The sequence below is a fragment of the Trachypithecus francoisi genome, unplaced genomic scaffold (assembly GCF_009764315.1).
Source record: "Trachypithecus francoisi isolate TF-2019V2 unplaced genomic scaffold, Tfra_2.0 Lachesis_group3, whole genome shotgun sequence".
Classification (NCBI taxonomy): domain Eukaryota; kingdom Metazoa; phylum Chordata; class Mammalia; order Primates; family Cercopithecidae; genus Trachypithecus; species Trachypithecus francoisi.
Window position 1 is genome coordinate 13818655 of NW_022681468.1, and position 18446 is coordinate 13837100.

The 18446-nt window shown below is 54.2% G+C and overlaps 1 protein-coding gene across 4 annotated transcripts in view; it reads left to right on the forward strand.

The window, feature by feature from the left end:
• The window catches only part of ITPK1 (inositol-tetrakisphosphate 1-kinase), a 184361-nt gene that overhangs the window by 31155 nt on the left and 134760 nt on the right, over nt 1-18446 (forward strand). For all 4 annotated transcript variants that reach the window (XM_033191523.1, XM_033191525.1, XM_033191522.1 and 1 more), the window contains one exon: nt 14360-14384. In XM_033191523.1, the coding sequence (XP_033047414.1) occupies nt 14360-14384 (25 nt within the window). The remainder of the gene's footprint in view (nt 1-14359; nt 14385-18446) is intronic.

Genomic DNA, 18446 nt, shown 5'->3' on the forward strand with positions numbered 1-18446 from the left:
GGAGGCATTCAGGTCAGGAGGATACACCATGTGCTGGCCCTTCAGGTCTCGGTCCTACTGCCCTTTCCAGCACCCTGGGTTCCTCCGTGTCCTTCCTCTTGGACCGCCCTCTGAGAGGATGGTGCGAGGAAGAGGCTTCCGATGTTGTCCATGGTAGGCAGGGATGGGGGCATTCTAGGGGCAGACAGCATGGGCAGGTGGGCAGAAGTGTGAAAGAACCGACCCGTGGGGGCAGGGCAGGAAGCCCGGTGTGCTAGGAGCAGATGGGGCGAGACTTGCTGGGTGAAGAGGTAGACACCTGCTGCAGAGGCCCGAGTGGTGGGGGCGAGGGAAGCCCAAGGGGTGAGTCTGGGCAGCAGCTGGGAGGTGATGAGCTGTGTTTCAGATGCAGAAGGTGCAGAGTGTGTGTGCAGGGACAGCAGGGAGGCTGCCCGGTGGCCTGCTCCGCAGAGCTGTGTGTCTCAGGGAGTGGGAGGCCGCCCGTGCTGGCCTTGGTTCTTCGGCCCTTCTGGAATTCTGCATCCTTCTTTTGACAGTTCTCTCTAATGCCCAGGGTCCTGCCTCTTGGCTTTGGCTTGGTGGCAGCTGTGACCCCCTGTGTGGGGCTCTGAGGGCTTCTTCCAGCTGTTTGGGGACTGTAGCCATGGCTCCCAGCTGCAGAGCCTGACAGGCCTGGAGGCCGGCAGGAAGAAGATGGGGGGTGTGCCCATCTGCCAAGAGCTGGCTCTGAGGCTGACTCTTGGCACTGGGGTCCTCTGAGGCCCCAGGCTCATTCTCACCTCCTCCAGAGGCCCAGCTGACCTACCGTTCTCATGAGCTGCAGTCCTGTGACCCAGCTGATTTCTGTCTCATTGATAGAACCCTTTAGAGGTGGGGTGGGGCTGCTAAAACATTAGCCCTGCTTCCTTCCCCACAGATTGGCCTCTCTTCCCTGCCTGTGGGCATCTGGCATCTGCTTGAATCCTTCTTATCACGGGATGCTCATCACATCTCGATTGCCTTCCTTTGGAAGCCAGCAAACTCTTCCTGTGGTGGAGCTGAAATCTACTTCATAGGAAGGGTTCCTTCTGCCTGGAAGGTTTGCTTTTGGACAGAAGGACTGTCAACCCTGTGGAGAGGGGAGGAAGAGGGTGCCGGCTCCCCCGGCTTCTGGGCTGGATTGACCCAGGGTGTGTCTATTCCATAGCGTCCTGACATGCCAGAGGCTGGACCTTAGGAAGTGCCTTCTGGGACCTTCACTTCAGGCCTGCTCAGGGGCTGCTCCTCAGGTCTTGGGGCCCCTTGGGGCAATGGCACCCATCTTCGGGCCTCCTGGGGTCAAGGTTTGAGGGAGGATTGGGGCAACAGGTGGTTGGGTGGAGAGGCAGCTCTGTCCAGAACGACCCTCTTCCAGAAATCCCAGAAGCCTCATCCCCAACAGACCTGGTGCCCCCCCGCCCCGCCGCCATAACACAGGTCCCTTTTCTCCCCAGGAAGTCACACAGTGCTGTGGGATGAGGAGGGTTTCCTGACAGATTTGGGGGGTGCGGGCCTGGGTGGGGAGTGAAGGAGCCTGGGAATTACTGGTATTTGGATGGGTTTAGATTGTGGTTCTGCTTCTTATCTGCTGTGAGTCTTTGATCAGGAAACTGAACTGCTCTGAATTTCCCCACTTGAAAAGAGGTGATGGGCTGGGCGCAGTGGCTCACATGTGTAATCCCAGCACTCTGGCACTCTGGGAGGCCAAGGCAGGAGGATTGCTTGAGCCCAGGAGTTTGAGACCAGCAACCTAGTGGGCAACATAGTGAGACCCTGTCTCTACAAAAAATAAAACAAGAGGCCTGGTGCCGTGACTCATGCCTGTAATCCTAGCACTTTAGGGGGCCAAGGCAGGCAGATCACTTGACGTCAGGAGTTCGAGACCAGCCTGTTCAACATGGCGAAGCTCCGTCTCTCCTAAAAACACAAAAATTAGCCGAGTATGGTGGCACACGCCTGTTATCCCAGCTACTTGGGTGGCCGAGGCGGGAAAATTGCTTGAACGCGGGAGAATCGCTTGAACCCGGGAAGTCAAGGCTGCAGTGAGCTGAAATCCTGTCACTGCACTCTAGCCTGGGTGACAGAGGGACACCCTGTCTCAAAAAAAAAAAAAAAAAAAGCAACTGTTGTACCCACCTAGTGGCTGCTGAGATCCAGGCAGAGTGCCTGGCCCTCACTAGTCCTGCCACCACCTCCTGTGTCCCTGTTTCCGCCTGGGACAGGGAGAGCAGGCCTGGGCGGGGAAGGAGAGAGCCCGGGGATTACAGGTGTTAGCCTCTCGTTTATTTGGGTCATGCTCAGGCGCCTGGAGTTCTCTCTGAAACTGGAAAGTCTCGGGTAGCTGATGAAGCACCGCCTGTTTTAGGGTCAGGTGCCTGGGCCCCGCTCATGGACCTCAGGATGAGCCCAAGTGTCAGTAATTATCACCCAGCTCCCCAGTTTATAGTCAAGGCTTCCAGGCCTGGAGCCTTTGGTCTCCAGCACCCAGTTCCCCCACATCCCTTCCCTGGGCTTCTTCCCCCCAATTCCCATCAGGGACCCCTGTGGCCATGTAGGGCTGTACCCAGTGCCTTTTGGGAATCTGCAGGCACCGTGCGAAGCTGAATGCTGGGCTCCTCCCCATCGACTCCTCATTGACTGTTGAAGCCCCCTACGAACTCCTGACGAGTCCTCATTCGTTCCTGCCTGACACGTGAATGCTTCCAGGCGGTGTCTGAGAACCCTAGGATGGCAGAGCTGTAGGAGCCTTTGGGTTGTGGTGGGCAAAGTAAGGCCCCTGCCACTCCCCACCAAAGACTGCAGGTCCTACTCCTCAGAGCCTGTGAATGTGCTGCCTTGTGTGGTAAAAGAGTGTGACGTGACTACAGATGGGATTTTTAAATTTTTATCTTTTAGAGATGGGGGTCTCACTATGTCGCCCAGGTGGGAGTGCAGTGGCTATTCACAGGTGGGATCAGAGCACACTGCAGCATCAAACTCATGGCCTCAAGTGATCCTCTCACTTTAGCCTCCCAAGTAGCTGGGATTATAGGCACGTGCCACTGCTCTTGGCTTACAGATGTGAATGAGTGAGTGGTCTTGAGATAGAAAATGTTCCTGCATTACCTGGGTGGGCCCAGTGTAATCACAAGGAGGCAGGAGGGTCAGAGGAGATGTGACAGTGGAAGCAGAGGTTGGGGTGTTGTGGCCACAAGCCAAGGAATGTGGACAGCCTGTAGAACTAGAGAAAGTGAAGGAATCGATTTCTCCCTGGAGCCTCCAAAAGGAAGCCTGCCTCTGACCTCAGAACCCTAAGAGAATAGTACGTTTGTGTTGTTTTTAGCCACTACTCTTGTGATTTGTTACAGCAGCAATGGGAAGCGAATACAGTGTTCTCCTACCCTGCTCTTCTCAGGGCTTGCGGGTGAATCTGTGACTGAGAAGGGAGGGACTGGGTCAAGGTCAAGGCCAGAGCCCATGTGACCTGACACCTTGGGACTTTCCTTTGACCTGCCATCCTGAAAATATCTGAGGGGCCAGGGAGATATTCAAGGAAGGGGCCTTGTGGTTTAAGTTTTCTGAGATAGGGTCAGGGCTGACTCATGCTTGTGGCCGGGGGGCCCAGGAAACCCCAGTGCCCATGACCTGGTCTTTGCCTCTGCTTCTGGTGCTTAGCAGGCCTTCTCCAGCATGTTCTGGCAGCTTCCCTCTCCCTCCCCTCCGGGGCCTGGCTCACACAGCAGCTCTACTGAGACTTCCCTGTGCCTCCTCTGTCCCCCCAGGTGTTTGTCCTATTTAAGGGCCTGTGGCACACCCGCCAGAGGGCGTGGCATGTAGTACACTGGTCTGCCCTGTGGCAGCTAGCATCTCAGGGCAGGGTTTGTGGTTTGGGGTCCGCCTCTGCTCCCAGGCCAGCACAGTGCTTGACAGAGAAGACCAAAATCAGACCAGGAAACTCCCTGCCTGTGGTTGAAGGTGCAGCAGCAGGGCAAAGACAACTTAACCTTAAGAGCTTGAGATCCAGGGACCAGGAGCTGCCCCCAGCCCTTAGGCCAGGTAAGGAGTGTTGGCAGCAGAATTTGGGTGAAGTCTTTCAGTCTCCTCTGGAACACCGCCTTTCAAAGAGTGTCAGCATCCAGAACGCAGGCTGGGGACACACGCACTTGTGCTGCTATTTTAGGAGCGTGGGGTACCTTGAGGATAGGTGCTAGAACAATTCAGGCTTTCCTGAGCAGGCTTCTCCCTCCCGCAGAGAGTCCAAGGGAGGGAAATGTCACGGGAATTTCTGCCTCCCTTCCCGCAGTAGCCTACCTCGCTCATTAGGCTGATACTAAACGACTTTGCATTCTTGGGATTAAGAAGCTGCTGTGAAGAGAACCAACTGAATCTTTAGCCCTGAGGCTGGCCGACTGACGGCGATGGGGGAGTGGGGGTGGTGGGGAGGGGAGGAGGTGCTAGAACCAAGCCTGCCAGCCTGCCCCCACCACCTCCCTCTCCCAGCAGCCCTCTCCCCTGCTTCCCACAATTTAGGTCCCATCCCTAATTAGGGGAAAGAAAAATGACTGCATCTGCAAGGGGGTAGTAAAAGACTCAAAAACGATTTCAAGTCGAGAATTTTCGTACTAAAAAGTGGGGATGTCAAGAGCCATTAAGGGAATAGACTTAACATTTGTGATCAGCCAGAGGTCAGGATGATTCCCGATCTGAAGTGGCGACCCCTTGGGTGTGGCAGAACACTGCCTCGCGAGATCTCCTGCCCTCGCCGGCCTTCCTCCTTCCTGAAAATTGAATCGAGGAGGGGAGTCTCAAAGGCATCGCAGTCCCTGTGCTGCTTTCAGCCCCTGCAGCTCTGATGACCTCTCCAGGAGGTGCCAAAGGTGGGTTACCCACTCTGCCTCTCACTCGTGTCCTGTTCACTGGGAAAAGCTGCTTCCAGGCACCCCTGGAAGCTGTTCTGGGTCTGAGGGAGTGCACTGACTCAGGCTGCTATGCCTGCACTGAGGGGCGCCTTGGGCTCTGCCTGCCTCCCCCGGGTGGGGCACCCAAACTGGGGGAGGGTCTTCAGGTAAGGTGGTTGGTGACTCCCCAGTCAAAGGAAAGATGCCCCCACTCAATAAAAAAGACACACGGCAGCTTCCAGTTTATCTGGTTCTTCCCTAGAGCTGTTCAGACAATTCAAATGTTTGTACTGGCTTTAAAATTCTGTTCGTATGTTGTCTTTATATCGGGCCATTTCAGTTTCTGGCACTGTTAATAGGAGGAAAATCCAAATTACCAAACAATCAGCAAGTGAACCAAGATGCCACAGAGCAGGCAGGCAGGGGACACGGGACTGGAGCCTGGCCCAGAAACCTGGCAGCACTCGGGGAGTGTTTGCAGAGAGCCTGCCAGGCCCAGGGTCTGCAGGGGGCACAGGGATACTGAAATAAAGAGCCGTCTTTGGCCTCGAGGGGCTCATGGTCTGATGCCAAGCATGGAGCAGTCTTCAGTGGAAGCCATGATTCCTGCCTCTTGATGAGGAGGGCGCTTGAGCTGCTCTTGGTGGGTGGGCAGGAGTTTGCCAGCTGAGGAAGGGCGCCTGGCAAAGGCAGACTTAGGTCAAGCCTTGGCATTTGGAGATTGGGGTCCCTTCTGGGAGGGTTTGAGAGGCTGCCGCTGCCTCCCCCTGGTGTCTTCCAAGCTGCACCTCCAAATGCCTGCGTGGCAGGTTTTTTGCTAAGAATTTGGGGCTGTAGACACAAGGCACAACTGTGTCCCTGAAAGAGTGCTTGTTAGTCAGAATAGGCCAGGTTAGGCTGCAGTGACAAACAGCCCCGAGAGGCCAGAGGAAACAGGTTTACTCACAACTCGTTCAGCATGCACTCTGGATCCAGAGACTCTTGGGGGCTGTGATCTGCTCTGCAGTGGCTCAGTGTGTATCCCACTTCTTAAGTTCAGCACTGTGAAGGTTTGGGGCTGGATAATTCTTTGTTTTAGGGGCTGTCCTGTGCATCACAGGGGCCCTTTCCTTACTGGATTCTAGTAGCACTTTCCTCAGTGTGACAATCAAAAAGGTCTTAAGGTGTTGCTGAATCTCCTCATGGGGACACACAGTTGCCCATAGTTGGGAATCAGCGCTGGCTGAAAGTCCTCTTCATCAGTCGTTTCTTTCTGGTTCCTAGCCTGACTTTGTCACCACTCAGCCAGCGCTGTTTCCAGGCGGTGGGTTTGGCTGGCTCTGCTGGTGGGTGGCAGCCTCATGTGCTTCCTTGTTGCTGAGGTCGGGGAGGCCTGGGTGCTGGCAATGGAATGCTTCTTCCGGGAGGGGACATGGTCACCTCTATTCATGTCTCATTGCCCAAGGCAAGTCATGTGGCCATGCCTAACTGGGGGCAGGGACAACACAGTGGCACTGAGTGTCTAGGAGGGAAATTGCCAGCTTTGGTGGCCACCATTGATGTTCACCACCAAGCATTAGCCTGGTGGGGTCAGTGCTATGGAGCCCAGCAGCCTTTCTCTCTGCCCAGTGCTGGGTGTGGGCAGCTTGGGGTGGTGGGGCCTGAGGAGGGTGGGAGCCAAGGCAGGTTCCCCAGAGGAGCTGACCTGGGGGGTCAGGTGGTGATGAGGGGATGCTATTTGAGGAAGGGAACAGTGTGGCCATCAACACACATGGGTGACAGGGGCCCAATCATCTGTTTAGGAGCCTGAAGTCCTGGGGAGACATCCTGGGCTTCTGTGGGGTACGGTGTGGGCCCTGTCCTCTGCAGGCAGGGAAAGGGGGACCATAACTTGGGGCTTTTTCCCCAGCGCCTGGTACCTGGAGATGCCAAAGGGTCTTGTTATTTGGGTGCCTGAAATCAGCAGTTACTGAACTGTGCCACACATTGCTTGGATGAGGATGTGCCTGGCTTCCCACTTCCCTGAGTGCTTCTCGGTATAACCCTCCTCCCTTGCTTCTTCACCATTTCATGTACTTAACTTGCCGCAGCCCTCAGGTCCCCACACCTGCCCTGGGGAGGGCCTCTTGGGCAGGAAAGGTCATATCCATTTAACAGATATGAAAGCTGAGACCCCGGGCGGTTCAGCGGCACATCCCATGCCTGCTGCTGGTCATGGTCCCTGAGCCTTTTGTGCCCTGCTCTGCTATGTGGCAGGCCTGCTGCTGGATGGGGTCTGTTATCCCAGAGTGTCTTGTGTTTACCTCCTGACGCCACACCTGGTACTGTGCTACAGTGGCCTGGTGGTGGCGTGGATGCCGTGGACGTGTCTCTGCTCCATATCACTCTTTTCTACTTTTGCTCTGATCCTTTTTATTGTTTTCCCTTATCATCCCCTCTCCCTCAGTGCTGGGTCATCCAGACTAATTTTCATCATCTTCAGAAGTGGTAACCACTGTTACTCACAGGACCCCTGCTGCTCAGTGGCCAGTGACAGAAAGCTTTGGCTGGCTTGAGCAGAAATCTGCAGCTGAAGCTCCAGAGAGGACGAGCCCCACGCGGCCGGGTCTGGCCAGGGAACCTGCCCTCCTGGAGCCCTCTTGGCCCTCTCTCCTGGTTGGCCTTGGGCTCATCTGGATTCTCGCCACATGGAAGCAGTGGTGTCCTCCAGCATTTCCAGGCAGTGCCATTTGCACTGCAGACAGTCCCCCAGGACCCGTCTGGTAAAGGACCAGGACCGGGGCTTGGATCCTGCTCCCATCCTGCTGCTAAGTGAGGTGCCAGGTCACGTACCCACCCCTGGAGTGGGCGTGCCGCCCCCAGTCATGTGGACTAGAGGAGGCGCAGTTCTGTAAGGGCAGGAAGGCAAGGTGGCAGGGCAGAGCACAGGTCACAAGACCCCGTCTCTGACGTGAGCCAGTTACTGTGCCAGGCCTGGACTCTGCTTCCCTTAAAGCCCGTGTGGGATGAGTTCTAGGATTCTCCCATTTTGCAGATAAGAAAACAGAGGCACAGGGTACAGAGGGATCTGGTTCCATGTGCTGCTCTCAGGGGCTCACCCACCTCTTCCCCTTCCACCTACCTCCCGAATTATGTTCATCTAAGCCTCTGAATGCTGCAAAGCTCAGTCCTGGGCTTGTGATCACTTCTTGGTACCATCATGGTTGAACAATGGAGTGCTACTGCCTTCCTGTGATGTTCTCTCGTCTCCTGGGCCTGGCGCAGTTACTCGGTCTGCTCCTTCCAGATTGTGAGCCTCACAGCTATTTCTAGTTCTTAGGTTTCCTTTACTCCTGTTCCCAAGACCTGTAAGGGCTGCCCCCTACCCGTCTTATGTCCTCCCCCAGCAAATCAGATCCTGCTTCCACTGGTCACAGAGAAGCCCGTGGAGTCGCTCTTGTGGACAAGCAGCTGTCCCCATACCCAGCCGCTCCTGAGCAGCACCCAGAGCGTGATGAACCCTGAATTCTTCCCAGGCCCTGCCCCCAGACCTCCTGGATCAGAGGCTTCAGGGTGGCCTCGAATGAGGATTTTTGACACGCTCCAGTGGTGGTTCTCAGGTTATCTGCCCTGGCATTTGGGACCCACTGGCCCATGGGTAAGGGCTGGGCCACCAGGTGACATCCTGGGCCTTTATCCTCTGTCCTGCGTCTCAGCCCCCGCCCCCTGAGAGGGCTTTATGCTTCCAGAGCCCCAGACACCCCTTGGGGAGGGTGCAGGACTCACCTTCCTCCTCTATAAGTACTCTTCCCAGCACCTGTCTGTAGTTACCCTTCAGTTGCTCTGCCAGATGGCCAACGCTGCCTCCTCCTTGAAGCCTTCTCTTATTGCCAGCCTCATCCCCTGAAAGCATCAAATCATTCTGTGAGTATTTTAACTTCCTTAAGGGTTCAAGCTCCTTGGACTTCCGGGGAGAGGCTTCCTTGTGCAAAGCGGATCCTCCCTTCATTAATAATCCAGCTTTTGGAAAAGCATGTTTATACTTAGCTATTCCTATTTTATTAATATTAATATATTAATGTAATATTAAGAAAATGACAGTTTAGAACCTATAAAATTATTCGCAGGTGCAGGATTTTTTTTTTTTTTAAGATGGAATCTCGCTCTGTTGTCCAGGCTGGAGGGCAGTGGCCCGATCTTGGCTCACTGCAACCTCCGCCTCCTGGGTTAAAGCAATTCTTCTGCCTCAGCCTCCCAGGTAGCTGGGATTACAGGCACCCGCTGTTATGCCCAGCTAATTTTTGTATTCTTATAGAGACGAGGTTTTACCATGTTGGCCAGGCTGGTCTCGAACTCCTGACCTCAGGTGATTTGGAAGGCCCACCTCAGCCTCCCAAAGTGCTGGGATTACAGGGATGAGCCACCATGCCCGGCTGAAGGTTTTTAATGAAACTTAAAAGTTATTAAATTGTAGGCCAGGCACAGTGGCTCATGCCTGTAATCCCAGCACTTTGGGGGGCCGAGCTGAGTGGATCACTTGAGGTCAGGAGTTCGAGACCAGCCCGGCCAACATGGTGAAACCCCATCTCTACTAAAAATTGGCCGGCGTCATGGCAAACACCTGTAGTCCCAGCTGCTCGAGAGACTGAGGCAGGAACCCAGGAGGCGGAGGTTGCAGTGAGCTGAGATGCCACTGCGCTCTAGCCTAGGCGATAGAGCCACACTCTATCTCAAAAAAAAAAAAAAAAAATTAAATTGTAACTTTTATTGTTACCTTCCCTATAGTTTTGAGGGTAGCATATATGTTCATTGTAGAAAATCTCGAAAACACAGGGAAGTAGGAAGAAAAAACCACAGCACTTTGTTGGCATCACCCAGCCCCGTGGCCACAGTTAACACTGCAGCCCACGCACCTTAGTCTGTTTTCCAGGTACTGGACCGTTTCCATGGCCTTAGGACCCGTAGCGAGTTCTGGTGGTCCCCGCTGCAGGCCTCATTTCAGCTACTCTTGGGGCAGCAGTTGGAAGCTTTTCACGATACACCCTGAGCTCTTCTGTCTTGTGTCCTCCATTGGTCAATTGCTTCGTGCTTTTATCAAGCATCTATTTAAGAAACAATTTAGGCCGGGCATGGTGGCTCAAGCCTGTAATCCCAGCACTTTGGGAGGCCGAGGCGGGTGGATCACGAGGTCAGGAGATCGAGACCCTCCTGGCTAACATGGTGAAACCCCTTCTCTACTAAAAATACAAAAAACTAGCCGGGCGCGGTGGCGGGCGCCTGTAGTCCCAGCTACTCGGAGGCTGAGACGGGAGAATGGCGGGAACCCGGGAGGCAGAGCTTGCAGTGAGCCGAGATCGCGCCACTGCACTCCAGCCTGGGCGACAGAGCGAGACTCCGTCTCAAAAAAAAAAAAAAAAAAAAAAGAAACAATTTAAAAAATATATTTTCCAGTTTTTGATAACATGTTATAGGCCCCTGGCACAACATTGAAGTGATGTATGAGGGGACACGTGAAAAGGAAGTCCCTCGGCCACCCCAGCTGCCCTGGTCCTTTACCGGGGCCCTGCCATGATCATTTTTCTGTAGCACCCTCAGGTTCACTCCAAGTGTACACAAGCACACATGCTTGTCCCGGATGTTGTTCTAAACACAGATAGTTGTCTACAGCACACAGGGTTTTGCATCTTACGTTTTTGACACAGCAACGTCTTGGAGATAATTCCTTGTGGGTGCCTGGAGGCCTTCTGTGTTCTTTTTACTGCTGCGTACTATTCCTTTGACTGCGGTTTAGTTTGCTGCTAGTGTTTTGCTATCGCATACAGTTAGGTAATTAACAGGGCAGAACTGGAAACATATTGCACACTTGAGCCTGTCTGTGGGGTGATGAGGTGGGATTGTGGATCCAGGGTTTTTAGGAGGAACAGTCAGTCACTTGACAGCCAGTGCTCTGGCTTCTCTTCCCTCCCACTGTCCCTCATGTCCCTTCCTTCTCCCTCTTCCCCTTTGGCTTCATCATTCAATTTCTGAACTTTCTGGTTACAGTGGGACTTCAGGAATGTGCTTCTTAGGGCATCAAGGTTGTTGGTGCCTTTATTCTGCAGGAGTTTCCCGATGAAAAATCAGCCCGACAGGTTGTTTTATTTTCCCAAGAGGCTGTGGTGGTGCGCGTGGGATTCCACCACCAGAGGGGATGCAGTTTTCTGCCTGCCACCTCCTGGTCCTTCCATTGCACTGAGGCCCTGGAGGCTGGAGACCAGGCCTCCCTGCTTGGTGCCACCCTTGCCCACGGTAGTGCACCTGGTGAATACCTGGGTGTGGGGAGAGCCCTGCTCGGGGCCAGCTCCTGCACTTTGCGAGTCTCCCATGCCTTGGCTTGCTCCGCAGGTAATGGGGCAACCACTGTGCCACCCTTATGAGGCTGCAGAAAGTATTGGTGAGTGGTGAGCTTCAAGGGGTGTGCAGCATACATGGGTGGCCCCCTCTTTTCTGCCACTGTTGCAGTTTATCCTTATTTTGGAGCTCTGAGTGACAGAGGAACTGCTGTGGCTCCTGGGAGCTCAACCCCACTTAAGATTGCAGCCGATCTTTTCTCTAGATTACTTTTTTGTTGCTTTCTTATTTTATGTGTTCCATCTGTTTTCAGAGTTAGAGACTGTTTTTTTAGGACTAAGGGAGGGAGGACTGCCTGGGATGATGTAAAATGTGGACTGATTAGAATTGACCTCAGTAAAGAGATGAGAGTCACATGCTGAGATAACCTGGATGCCAGCAGGGTTGACTCAGAGGGAAACCGAGGTCCTGGCCCAGAGCCCAGTGGAAGTCTGCGCCAACTGGTGTGGGTCACTTATGCTCCTCTGTCCCTGGCCTTTCCCATTGTGCGGTTCACACTCTGGGTGATTTGGGGCTTGGGTTTTCCATCCTGGAGCTGGGTTGCTGGAGTTTGGGCTGGCTCCTCAAGGTCCTCTGCTGTGTGTCCTGGGGCAGGTTCCCATCAGTGACGCTTCCTGCAGCTTTCTTGTCCCTTCGGTGGGGGCCAGGATGATTGGGAATGAGGCAGGGGCTGAGGTGTCCACAGGTGCTCAGAAACGGTGCAGGTTGTGAGCTGATGGTTGGGTGTAGCACAGGTTCCTCATGATGCTATCTGTCACTGTGCTGTGGGCTTTGGTGGCCCACTGCTATGCTGTTGTGTGTCTCCCCTGTCCCTCATGAAATCATGGAAGCAGATGGATATTGGCCACCATTCCTACAGGAACCGCAGAGAAGCTAAGAGACGCTGAGGGTCCCTGAATGCCTCAACCAGGGTGGTTCTTGTCAAACTGGACTCCTTGGGGCCCAGGTTTCTGTTGAGGTGTCGGGGGTTTGAGGAAAGGTGGGCTGGGTGCTTCCCACAGTGGGACCTGGTCAGCTCTCCTTGGCCTCTGTCTTCCTGTCTCTTGGAGTGGCTCCTTTGTGAGGTTCCGCTCAGTGCCTTGGTATCAGAAGGTGCTAAGGAAGCCCTCACTGAATGAGCTGACAAACAGATTTAGGAATTAGTGGGCAGCGCCTCAGCTGTGCCATGAAACAAGGCAGCGGGGGTGCCCACAGGTTCCTGCGGGGCTTTTGCCCATCTCCTCCCTAAGACCTCGAGCCTCTCAAGGGCCCAGACTGTGGAGGTTGCATTTGTTGTACCATCCGAGTGCTGGGCCCAGGAGCTAAGCTAAATTTTTTTTTTTTTTTTTTTTTTGAGACGGAGTCTCGCTCTGTCGCCCAGGCTGGAGTGCAGTGGCTGGATCTCAGCTCACTGCAAGCTCCGCCTCCCGGGTTCCCGCCATTCTCCTGCCTCAGCCTCCCGAGTAGCTGGGACTACAGGCGCCCGCCACCTCGCCCGGCTAGTTTATTTTTGTATTTTTTAGTAGAGACGGGGTTTCACCGTGTTAGCCAGGATGGTCTCGATCTCCTGACCTCATGATCCGCCCATCTCGGCCTCCCAAAGTGCTGGGATTACAGGCTTGAGCCACCGCGCCCGGCCACTAAGCTAAACTGTTACACATTTACACCTTCATCTGCCAGCAGCCGTTGAGGAGTGTGCCAGGGGGTATCATAGCTGGGCACGGGCACACATAGCTTTAAAGTTTGGCATAGTCCCTGCTCCAAGGAGCTTGGGTGAGTAAACCACAGATTCCTGACCTTGCCTGGCTGCAGCCGTCTCTAAGCATCTGCTGGAGGCCTTTCTTCCCGGCACAATGTGCACAGCATGCTGTTTTGGGCGCTTCGGTCCTGCAGGTCCTGGTGGCCCTACACCAGCACTCATCCCTGACTCATAGCAATCAATACCCCAGAACAAAGGGCCAAGACAGTGGTTGCCTTAAGTTCTTCCAGGTGGAGAGGCGTCCTGGAGGGGCTATGCTGAGCGGAATCCTCAAGGCTGGGGTGTGAGGTGGGTACCAGGGCCAGGGAGGAGAAAGCCCTGTGTGCCAGAGCTGCACAGGTGGGCACTTCCTGGGCTCACAGTAAGAAATGTGGGGTAGGGGAGGCTGGGCATGGTGGCTTACGCCTGTAATCCCAGCACTTTGGGAGGCTGAGGTGGGTGGATCACAAGGTCAGGAGATCGAGACCAGCCTGGCCAATATGGTGAAACCCCATGTCTACTAAAAATGCAAAAATTAGCCAGGCATCATGGCGGGCGCCTGTAGTCCCAGCTACTCTGGAGGCTGAGGCAGGAGAATCGCTTGAACACGGGAGGTGGAGGTTGCAGTGAGCTGAGATCACACCATGGCACTCCAGCCTGGCAACAGAGTGAGACTCTGTCTCAAAACAAAAAGACATGGGTGGGGAAGGGAAGGGTGGGAGTCAACAGAAAGCCTTTGTGTGTTCTGGGCAAACCCCAACCCAGGCCATGAGGCTCTTAACATTGGGTGGCAAGAGTCAGGTTATGTGGTGGCCACGGGACTGCGTGTGAAGGGCGAGGATGTGGGGGACATGAGTGCAGCTTGGAGGCTGTTGGCGAGGCTGGGGCAGGCGTCAGTGGGGCGTTGGGAAGGCAGTGGGCAGGACTGTGGGGCTTCCCGTGTGTGGCAGTGGATGGGTTGGGACATGACTGGCTGTGGCAGGTTCTGGGGTGAGGCCTGATGGGGAGGACAGGGGGAGCCGTGAGGGTTGAGCTCAGCAGGGACGGCAGGTGGTGGGGGACGGTGGTAAATTCGATGGCAGGGGCCTTGGGACAACCAGGCTGGAGCTCCGCTGACAGAGGCCTGGCACAGGAGTAGAGGGAGGTGGCTGGTGTGGGGCTTCCAGAGGACTCCAGCAAGTCCCTCTGCGGAGCCACCCCTCTCAGTGGGAAGATGGTGTGAGGAGTGGCTGGGAGTGGAAGACATGGCCATTCTGGGACAGTGGCAGGAGAGGCGCAGCTGCTGGCTCCCTCCTGAAACCCCCTCATGGTCCTGCCCTCAGCCAGCTGTTGGGAACCTTCAGAAAGGACGTGTCCAGCCTGCTGGAGTAACGCTTGTTTTCTTTGTTTTTCTCCACAGGAAGCGAGGGATAGAAGTTGTGCAGGTGAGTACACGCATCCTTGTGGTTCTTTGGGTAGGGGGGCCCTTGGCGCCCACCTCTCCGTCTCTCCTCCTCTCCTCCAGCGTCAGACACAGCTTTCTTTCTTCTTCATGTGCAGCTTGTTTTTAGCACCCCTGTGGATTTGATGTGGTTTCTGCCCTGGGCTGGGAAGACTCCGATTGGGGCTTCTCGGGTTTGGAGGGTTGCTGTGGCTTTGTCAGTGGGGAGAGGGTTGGTTTGGGAGTGCTGAGGGGGGTGTGCGTGGCAGTGGTCAGGTTGGGGTGGGTGTGGGAAGGGTGAGGGGGCAGTAGGCACCCAGCTAGACATTCAGTTGTCTTTGTGCCTTTGTGCTTTGTGTAGCCTCACCCTGGGTGGACTTGGGTCAGGTGCTCATTAACTAGAAAAAGAAGGATGGACGGAAGAAGAAGGAAGAATGGATGGAGGGGGAGGGAAGGATCTTGGAGGGAGGGGAAAGGTGGAAAGATGGAGGGAGAAGGAAGGAAGGGTGGAGAGGGGGGAAGGGTAGAAGGATGGATGGAGAGAAGAGGGAAGGATGGTTGGAGTGGGAGGAAGGAAACATCAAAATACTCTCAGACTCTGTGTGAGGGGCAGGCTGTGTTATTTGCACTAAAGGCTGTACCTGGCGCCTAATGGGTACTTGGTAAACCTGATGGTGACCTGGCCATGTCCTGTGTTCCCCTCGCTGTCCCCGTTGAGGGTGACTCTGTGGCCTGTGCAGCTGGGCTGGCATCCCATGTCCTTGCCCTATGGGCCTCATCTGCCTGTAGCTGCAGAGAGGGGAACCCAAGCTGGGGACTAGATCAGGGCAGAAGAGGTGCTGGCCCCTGTTAGAATATCTAAGGGGCTTTCAAAAAGCCCACTGGGGAGCTCTTCTAGCCCACCCCTGTTAACTTTAGCTCCAGGCCTTCCCTCAGTGGCCATAGGAGAGCGGCGTCCCCATTCCTGCAGGTTCAGCATCGCAGGCCCCAGGTTTCCCCTGCTCCTGGGACCAGACTGGGGCTGGTTGACGGGTGGGGCTGGTAAAGGATCCTCCTTACCTCCCTGCTGGTAGTTTGTTGAACTTATCACTGGAAGGGTGAGATTTGTTTTGGGGTAAGGAGGTAGTTTCTGGAAGCCTCTCAGCAGCTCTGGGTTTTTGTCCAGGCTCTTCTTGGCTCTGCAGAATTGCATGATGTACACTAGATTTTTCTTTTTTATTTTCTGGTTTTTTTTGGGGGGGACAGTGTCTCGCTCTGGAGTGGAGGCTGGAGTGCAGTGGGGCTATTTCAGCTCACTGCAACCTCTGCCTCCTGGGTTCAAACGATTCTCGCGCCTCAGCCTCCTGAGTAGCTGGGATTACAGACGCGCGCCACCACACCCAGCTAGTTTTTGTATTTTTAGTAGGGATGGGGTTTCACCATGTTGCTCAGGCTGATCTTGAACTCCTGACCTCAGGTGATCCGCCCACCTCGGCCTCCCAAAGTGCTGGGATTTCAGGCATGAGCCACCGTGCCCAACGTGCACTGAATTTTTCTGTGGGCTTTAATTTCTCCATCATCAAGTGAGGGATATTGGAATTCAGGAATGGCTTAGGGGTGTGTGTTCAGGGACCATTTCTGATTGATTGGTTTTGGTGGCCTGGAGGATCCTAAATCTGTGAGTGGGTGGGAACAGGGGTTGATCTGTAGTGCCTGCCAGGGGTACAGGTGTGGAAAGAGGAGATGTGGTTGTACGTCTCATCACGGAGTTAGATGGTCTCTCACCACTGCAGCTCTAGGATGTGGTGGCTCCCATTTCCCTTTTATCCCTCCATAGTGGTTCACTTGGAAATCCACGGATCCTTTACAGATGCTACTTTACCCACAGTAAGCCTGAGACTGACAGCTGGGGCTCACTGTGCTCAGGAAGGCCCCGGCTTGCCCTGTGGTTCCACCCAGCCACTTGGGGGAACTGCTGTGGAAGCCATTTTCAGAGGAAGTGAGTTCAGGCGCTCCCCAGCAAACACACTGCCTGAGAGGGCAAGACAGCCTTCCCCCATGCCTGATCCTGTTCACATGCGACCTCAAACTGTCACACAGTGGGTGTCACCCCCACCGCTCGAGGACAGGATGAGAGATGGACAGGGGTCGGCGAGTTTCATTTGTATGGCGTTCTGGGAAGATTTAGACTAAAATCTTTAATCCGCTCGGTCTGTGGGAGGAACAGGAGCCTGGAGCCATTGTGTCAGAATGTCCGGGGCAGAAGAAGCATTGCAAAATCTTTCTAGACATGTATGCTGTTCATTTCAGTGGTGGCTTGGGGGAGGAAGTGGTGACTGGGCACCAGAGCGAAGCCAGACTGGACACTTTCCACTCCAGCATCTAAAAATAAAACCTACCATGATACCTCTCTGTTCACCTCCTCCTGGCATCCCTGTGTTTGGAGAACTTTTAGATTTTAAGGCATTGAGAAAGACTGCAAAAATGAGAGGCTTTTCAGAATCAGCTGGGCCTCTGTGCACAGGATCTCCAGGCTGCTGGGCCCTGGGAGCTGGGGCTGTTTGCCGTCCTCTGGGTTCAGGTGCTGGTAACTGAAGAGGGTGTGTGTCCCCTTGCTGCCAGCCATCTTCTTGTGTCCTATGTCTGGTCCCTGAGGGGCGTTTCCTGTTCTCTGCAGCCACCCAGGGATGGTGTGGTGTTAAGAACCCTTTAGAGTTGGGGAAACTGAGGCTCAGAATGTTGTGCCTTCTCTTGGGGATTTCAGCCGGCAGTGGTGGAGTTGGGATTTGAGTACAGGTCTGTCTGTCTCAAAAGCCTGTGGCCTCTGGTTTTCTGCCGAACGGCCTCCTCTGCATGTTTATTGGCTCTCCATTTACTAAATGCTTCCATTCCTCTTATTATCTGGACTTAGGCTGCTATCTAAAAAAAAAGGATGTTGGGGCCAAGAATCAGGACTCAAGACTGCAAAACGCTGGTAACTGGAGGGAGGTCGCTTGGTCATGGGAGTTGTTTCTCTTCCTGTTATTTAATGGCAACAGTAACAGTCCTTTTATTGAGGACTCCAGTGTACCAGGCATTGTGGGTTTACTTTAAGGAAGCATTTGTGTGTGCCCTTCCCGAGGTGGGTGTGGGGGCATATTTAAGAAAGTAGATTTTGCAGATCTGTGTCCTCTTGTGCCTGTGCCTAAGGCTGAGGAACTCAGGAGCCCTCCTTCCCTGCTACCCCTGTGCCTGTTTAGCTCGTTCCTTCTCCCATCTCTGCAGAAGAGTGTGCACTCTGTGAGGTGCAGGGCTGCCTGGGGTCAGGTTCCTGCCTGTGTGACCTTGGGCCAGTTGCCTAACAACGCAGTGTCTTTCTGCTCATCTGTAAAATGGGGATAATCGTGGTGCTGGTCCCTTGGCACCGTTGTGAGAACTGAGTTAATTTGGGTGAAGTAATTGGCACTGGGCCTGGCACACTGGAAGCTGGCTGTCTGCAGGAGAACTGTACACTCTATCCACAGGCAGACCTGACCGAGGTGTGAGACCTCAGGGCATAAAACCCTCCCAGTAGTCAAGTACAGTGAACAGTCATTGTCATCCTGGGGCCAGGGAGGTATTTCCAGTTCCTTGCTTGCAGCAAAATTCAAAGAGGACCTGATGGTGTCCTCAGCTGATAGCACATTAAGAATAACTTCTGTTTTGGGTGGCTGAGGTGGGTGGATTGCTTGAGCTCAGGAGTTTGAGACCCACCTGAGCAACATGGCAAAACCTCGTCTGAGGGCTCCCCACCAACCACAAATGCAAAAAATTAGTCGGGTGTGGTGGTGTATGCCTGTCATCCCAGCTGCTTGGGGGCTGAGGTGGGAGGATCACTTGAATCCAGGAGGTCGAGGCTGCAGTGAACTGAGATCATGCCACTGCACTTCAGGCTGGGTGACAAAGTAAGACATTGTCTCAAAAAAAAAAAAAAAAGAATGATTTTTGATAACAGATTACTAGATTAGTGTAATTCTTGACATATAATTATAAAGGAATCCAAAGAATTTGCTATGGTAAATCTCTTTCCATTCCATTTTTTACATTTGAGTAAGTGGTTTCTGCCCTC